This window comes from Pterocles gutturalis, unplaced genomic scaffold, assembly GCF_000699245.1.
Source record: "Pterocles gutturalis isolate BGI_N339 unplaced genomic scaffold, ASM69924v1 scaffold24156, whole genome shotgun sequence".
NCBI lineage: Eukaryota > Metazoa > Chordata > Aves > Pterocliformes > Pteroclidae > Pterocles > Pterocles gutturalis.
The window spans coordinates 82,314-89,696 of record NW_010106195.1 but is presented as its reverse complement, the minus strand read 5'-3'; the positions used below and the strand labels follow the sequence as shown (position 1 = coordinate 89,696).

Below are 7,383 nucleotides of genomic sequence, written 5' to 3'. Positions count from 1 at the left end.
GATTTAAGTGTTTTAAGTATTTTAATGTATTCACTAATAATGGAAAAAACAAGCTGGACTATTCCTCTACAGTATTAGAGTGAGTAGCTAAAGATATTCCTTATAAACACCTTTGCTACTAAAGATCTCTCAATATTTAATTTCCTGCCCAGGATTCTGCTGACCTGGTGATAGTATGAAGAGGGGACAGACTCCTTCTTCATAACTGGCTGTTAATTCAGTAAAGGATTTGTTCTGTGGATTTTGATATATAATAAAGGGACAAACAAGATATGCATTTACACAGAATCATATATGCACAAATTCTTTGTTACTGCTTTAGGTAGTACCTAGCAAGAAAACCCATTAAGATTTTCTGAAATATGAAGCGCTCAATATATTTCAGTTGTTGAACAACATAATCAGTACTGTTTGCAATCCATTTCTGTCCCCCCCCCCCACCCCCGCTGCCTACTAACAGTAATCCCTTGGGATTTTCTTTTAAATAGCACAAACTTTCAAGTCAAAAAGCCTGTCAGAAGCCTCAAGCAAGTTTAGAGAGAGGTCTGTCTTAATTCATAGTGCAAGTACCCAGTTGGTATATATTTCAGAATGACAGTGCTGTCTTTCAGTACTGCTGCCCACAATGCTTGGAAATATATCCTTTCAGTATGCGAAGGCATATCCTCTGCGAAGCACCCAGATAAATCAGTTCACCCTTAGCTGTAACTAAATGCTGTCTAGTGACTTGTGATCGACAGGGCTTTGCCCTCTGACAGCCAGATTCATTGTTGGGACAGCAACCAATCGTCGGGTTTGACGACATGAGCCTAATCAAAGTTGGAGTATAAAAAGCCCCCTTGGAATATATAAGGTACACCAGTGGCAAGCTGTCTCTCAGATTGCATTTGCTCTCACGGATCTGTTTAGTGCTGAAAGGGAAAGGGGAGGGGGGGGGGAAGAAAAAGAAAAGGGGAAAAAAGCTGCACTGAATGTGAGATCATGCAAAAGCTAGCGATCTCTGTTTATATTTACCTGTTCATGCTGATTTCAGTTGATCTGGTGGCTCTTGATGACGGTAATCAGCCCACAGAAAACGCCGAAAAAGACGGACTGTGCAATGCTTGTACATGGAGACAGAATACAAAATCTTCCAGAATAGAAGCTATAAAAATTCAAATCCTCAGCAAACTGCGCCTGGAACAAGCTCCTAACATTAGCAGGGATGTTATTAAGCAACTTTTACCCAAAGCTCCTCCGCTACAGGAACTGATTGATCAGTATGACGTCCAAAGAGACGATAGTAGCGATGGCTCTTTGGAAGACGATGACTATCATGCTACTACTGAAACGATTATCACAATGCCTACGGAGTGTAAGTAACCCTGCTGCTTTCGCCTCCCGCCGCTCCTCCGAGAGAGTTGTCTCCCTGCCGTAGAGCCACACAACTCCTCCTCAGGCTCTCCCAACTGCTGCTGGCTGGACTCTGCTAGAGGGAGGGAGGAGAGCATTATTTCTAAAGAATTCGAGCCAGGTTCAGATGACCGTGTTGCGATCCTTTGTTTTACTGTTTGGTTTTCAGCTCCTTATAACGGGTATGCCCTGTAGCACTTAGGATTTGCCCATTGCCTTAGAAAGCAAAGGGAGAGCTGCAGTTTAGTTGATTTTGTTATCTGCAGTAGTCGGGGCATTTCCTATCACAAATATAAAGTATAAGTGCAGATAATGAGATGTCCATATTTTTCTGAGGGAGGTTTCACTGGCCAGTGTTTTTAGGAGCAGCAGAAATCAGCTGAAATACAGCTCAGAGCACTAGACTTACCTAACTGCAATGTGCTACAGCAAATGCAAGTATAGAGTTAAATTCTTGCTTCTTTGCTGCTCCCATAAACTAGCACCACCTCCTTTGGAGTTAAAACTATATATTTCAAGCAAATATGTGTGTAACGGATTTAAATGTTAAAATGTCCATGCTCTAGCAGTCAGCTCCAGTAGTCATGCCAAGGAAGAATGAAGGCATTTACTGAACGAGCAGATTCTGAGTTACCTTCTGAGTGCTAAACATCTGCTATGGCTCCTATCAAGTGTCTTTTGCATGGCTAATACTATAGTCTCTTATGTTCTTCATCAGCTAAAGTATTTGGCTATGGCAGCTGGTTTTTTAAAATAACACTTACGAATATGATGTCAAAAAGGAAAAAGATGACAGGACATATAAAGCATGTTAGCAGTTACAGATATCGTTACAATACACACGTTAGAATAATATCAGCTGCTCTAGCCAGCTAAAAATGTGTGCATCGATGAAAAAGTAACGTTAGCTGTTACGTTTTTCAACCTACTAATTAATAAGATGTGTACTTAGCAGCAATATATTACTGCAGCCTTATCACAAAGCTGAGCTCTGCCAGCAGTTTTTATTCCAGCCTGTTATGAGCAAGGCTTTATAACTAGTTTTAATTAAACTGTTATGTAGCTATCACAAGTGAAGAAAAGTCATTGTACTTCATTGATCAGAATTCATTTCCTGCTTTTTATAAAAAGCCCTTGAACTATTTTAAATGCACTAAAGAGACAGGTATCTTAAGTGGTGAGATTTATGAATGTCAAAGCCCCGCACCATTTAAGATTAGTATTACCCATTTTATCCTGGCATGGGAAGACATTGCCATGACTAGGTATGACAGCTGCTTCCTAGGCTACAGGAAAGAGGAACGCTGTCCTGAACGTCACTTTTCTTCTCATTTGAACAACATTATAGGAACCAAAATGATCCCTAGATTAATATTCTTTTAATTATTTTTTTTTCTGTTGAGAAAAGAAATTAAAGTGTTCATGGAGTTTGCCCATGGCTGCCTGTTTGTATGAAGTGTAGCAGCCTAAGGCTATTTAGTAAACTAGCAGTAGCTGGATCACCACACACATGTGGAGTCAGCTTGTGCAAAGTTGCTGTTCTGCATGCTTTATGAAGGTCCTCAGGAGATGACTGTCAGAAATGAACTGGCAGCAGTCACTGTGAAGTGGAATAGGCTCTGCCCTCTCCCCAGGCAGTTTTTGTTTGGGAAAGAGCCTTTTTTGCAGCTGTACTGGACAGCCCCCAGCACTGGTACCGCTGGTCAGAGACTGAGCACATCAAGGACTGCAACGGTCCCCCTACAGTGTGCATCTTCTCATGGTTGCCCATCATTTCCGAGTTTCAGCCTGAGCATACATCTGCTCTGCTCAGCCTCTGGAGCACAAGGCACCAACTAGAGTTATTTAAAAAATGATTAGCCAACCCTCATTTTAGCCTGTTCACAAAACAATCATCAGTTCCTTGTCACACGGTATTACTTCTAGCTGACAGCATAATGATTTTGTTGATATCCATTAAAATTGCTGTAGAGAGTAAACCACAGAAAATTAATTAAGTTAAATCTGCTTTGTTACTGATGCTGTTTGTAACATACTGTGAGACTTCCTACATGGTCTGGAAAAAAAACAAATTGGGTTTATATATGCATGTTTCTTTTTGTTCCCTGTTCAGTAATTTGTCCTTTCCATTCATTTATAGCCGATTTTCTTCTGCAAATGGAGGGAAAACCAAAATGTTGCTTCTTTAAGTTTAGCTCTAAAATACAATATAACAAAGTAGTAAAGGCACAATTGTGGATATACTTGAGGCAAGTCCAAAAACCTACGACAGTGTTTGTCCAGATCCTGAGACTTATTAAACCCATGAAAGATGGTACAAGATATACTGGAATTCGATCTTTGAAACTCGACATGAACCCAGGCACTGGTATTTGGCAGAGTATCGATGTGAAGACAGTGTTGCAGAATTGGCTCAAACAGCCTGAATCCAATTTAGGCATCGAAATAAAAGCTTTTGACGAGAATGGACGAGATCTTGCTGTAACTTTCCCAGGACCAGGTGAAGATGGATTGGTAAGTTTATTTAGTAAAATCTCATTTAAATATCTTACATTTTATTGGAAAGCATTTAAGACGTGTTTCAAGGATAAAATGGAAGCATTGTTTAGGGAATGGAAGATACAAGTTTTGTATAGACAGGTCTGTCTTTCTTTGCTCTCTGACCATGTCAAAATCAGTGGCTTTCTGTGTCTCTGTTTCCCTATTTGAAAAATTGAGACAAATTGCAGCTCTTTAGAGGGATGCTGAGGGGCATTACCTAGAAAATTTCTAGTAATTAGTGATGGATGGTACTATCAAAGTAATGTTGTTTTCAAATTTGAGAGCAAACACTGCTTAATAAGCAGCTATTTTACATAAAGCTAAAAGAATAGCTGTTAAGACTCTTTGATTGATAGGAAAGTTGCCTCTAATATTGCTGAGAAAGTGAGGGAGTTTCTCCCTATTCTGTATGCCTGCATTTTCTATTATCAGCAGCAAGAATTACCTATGCTTATGAAGGTGCTAACAGATTTTCTTCATAATGCTAAGCTGTGTACCTTCCAGTATGAGACAGAGTGCATTATTCCACCTATTAGAAATGTTTGAATGGAGAAATTCTGCTTGATACAATAAATGGGTCATAATGATGAGAAAAAGCATAAAATAAATGTTTTCTTTTTTTAAGTATAGATGAACAAGTTAAACCTGAAGTGCACCAGTTAAACTACAGCATTTCCCTTGCTATTTGTTTCTGCAAATCGCCAATCATCTACAGCCTATAAAAACTCCTGAACCTGTCACAGCTCAAACAATCACAACCAAGAAATCCCTCCTTTTGAATAAAGCATAAAGAATATTATTTTACTTTTACTTTTGAACAGTAGATCAATCTGTTTCCCATAGAATCATTTAGGTTGGAAAAGACCTTTACATCGAGTCCAACTGTGTCTGTGTAGCTATGTAACGTTTAACTTCATAGCAGCGTAATGCAGTTAAAAGACCTTAAAGGAACAACACTGTGATGCCTTAATTTTAGACCCAGTAGAGGTGTGGATCTCCCACACTTGAAACAGGCCAGATGGATATCACGATAAGGAACGTCTTCACCACCTCCATCCATTCAAACACCCAGCGCTGTGTTTTCACACGTGTGGATAACCCATGGTTATCATCATCTGTGAAAACAAACTGATTCAGCAGCAGGGCACGATTAGAGGCCTGGCTGATAACAGGAGAAGAAATTTCTCTTCTCTTCCCTCTGGCTCCTCTCCGGCAGCTCTAGGTACTGGGATGCTCCTCTCAACATGCTCCTTCCCGTATCACTTACCTTTGGGAGGAGCACCTCCAGCAGCCGGACAACTTGCAGCTGTAAAATGGGTATCTTGGAAGGGACAAACCCGTGTAACAAAGTTATCTGGGCTGTTATTTACTCCTAAGGAACGGTCTTCCTCTGTGGGACAGCTCAGTCAGAGCCAAACCAACACACGGGGCTGAAATCAGTGCATGGAAGGGAGGAAACTCCGGGAACTTTTTCAAACTCATGATTGTAAAGGTCGGAATTTCTTTCTATTCTCAGTTGGTGACTGTGGGAACACACCTTTGGTAGGAGGCACGTGGCTCAGAGCCCTGCCAAAAGTCCATTCCTGGCCACAGGGACTCTTTCAGGAGTCAAAACATTGGCTGCCTCTCCAAACTCAGTAAGGAAAATTCAGCCCTCTGGCAGAGGGGAAAGCTGTGAAGTACAAATAACCTGTCCCAGCAGGTGAAACACTCATTTCTACTGCCATTGCCGTCATTCAAAAACAATAGCAATTATGGAGCAAATTTTGTCTTCCTCGGTCTGGACAAGAAGCCTTCCTTGATATCCAGAAAGCCTGATTTTAATGGAGGGAATTTCAGAAGGACTCACAAAAAGAAAAAAACGTATCTCTTATTACAGGGTTTAAAAAAACCAACCAAGCAAACCCCACAACAAGAATAGAAATTCTGAAAATTTCTGCAACATTCTTTTAGCAGTTAACAGGAACAATGCTAGCACTGAGATGAGGGTGATTTCAGGAAATGCTGGTCCTCAGCATGAAAGAGAGGAATAATCCTCGAGCAGAGATCAAACGTAGCAGAGATTTGGAGGAGGACAAAGTTCTCTGAAGGGTGTAACTTCAGAAATGTTTGCAAATATTATTTAAGAATATGGGCTTGATACAACACATCTATGTCTGAAATATTATATATTTTCACGGCGTTACTGAACTTAGGCTTACCTCTGTAATACTTCTGATTCCTTCTTCTCTCCCCACAGAACCCATTTTTAGAGGTCAGAGTTACAGACACACCGAAACGGTCCCGCAGAGATTTTGGCCTCGATTGTGACGAGCACTCAACAGAATCCCGATGTTGTCGCTATCCGCTGACAGTGGATTTTGAAGCTTTCGGATGGGACTGGATTATCGCACCTAAAAGATACAAAGCCAATTACTGCTCCGGAGAATGCGAATTTGTATTTTTACAAAAATACCCGCACACTCACCTTGTACACCAAGCAAACCCCTTTTTGCTGCACGCCCACCAAAATGTCCCCCATAAACATGCTGTACTTCAACGGGAAGGAACAAATAATATACGGCAAGATACCGGCCATGGTTGTAGATCGCTGCGGGTGCTCATGAGATTGTTGTGAGATCCACCGCTTCATGAATTGTGGAAGCTACCAAAAAGAAAAAAAAAAGTTATACCCCCTCACCAGTCTTTGAAACTGTGAAGTTACGTACGCTAGGCATTGCCGACATCCTACATGCTGTATGATAGGCTATCGTACAGATTTAGCGCAGCACCAGCTACAGAACGTGAACTCAAGGACGATATAGTTACCTAATGGCTGGCTTTGAGCCAGTGAAAAAGAACAGCTACAATCAAAGTCACCGGAGTTCATAAATGAAGTTCTTACATCGTGAGGGAACCAATATTCAGTCATTCAGACGCAAGTTTATATGCAGGTTTCAGTACACTTGGTAATCAAAAGCAAGCTCCTTCTCATCTGAGGATGGAAGGAGTGGGCTTTGAAATCCATTTCTTCACAGCTTCACTTAGTATTTTATTTACAGGAAAATATATACTGGTAACATACACCACTACACAATAGTACCAGAATCATCCTTAAACACTTGAATATATAGTGCACAATTGTGAAATGTATCAGAGGAAATTCCACACAAATGGACAAACCCTGAAATTAGGGATGGCGTAGTATATTTAGCGTGTTTCCATTCCTTTTTCTCATTAGTTTGTTAGTAATCAATGGCAATGGTGCTACGTAAGCAGGCTGAGTAAATAGAGAGACAGTTTTCTAAGTGAAAGAATTTAGGATAATAATGAATTTGCCCTATCCTCAGGTACACTATTCAACATTCGCAAGAAATATTTTTTAAAAGAAAAGAAATAGTTTTCTAGACATAGTAAACCAAAAGGCAGCAGAGAAGGCTAACATGAGAATCACAGTCCCACCTAATAACC

At 40.5% G+C, this 7,383-nt stretch overlaps 1 protein-coding gene across 1 annotated transcript; it reads left to right on the top strand.

Moving 5' to 3' along the window:
* The first annotated feature begins 981 nt into the window (after positions 1-981).
* MSTN (myostatin) lies at positions 982-6,723 on the top strand. Its single transcript, XM_010087714.1, is given in 4 exon segments — positions 982-1,354; positions 3,533-3,906; positions 6,173-6,423; positions 6,425-6,723. Coding segments are annotated over 4 exon segments (1,113 nt in total). The 3' UTR covers positions 6,540-6,723.
* The last annotated feature ends 660 nt before the right edge of the window (positions 6,724-7,383 follow it).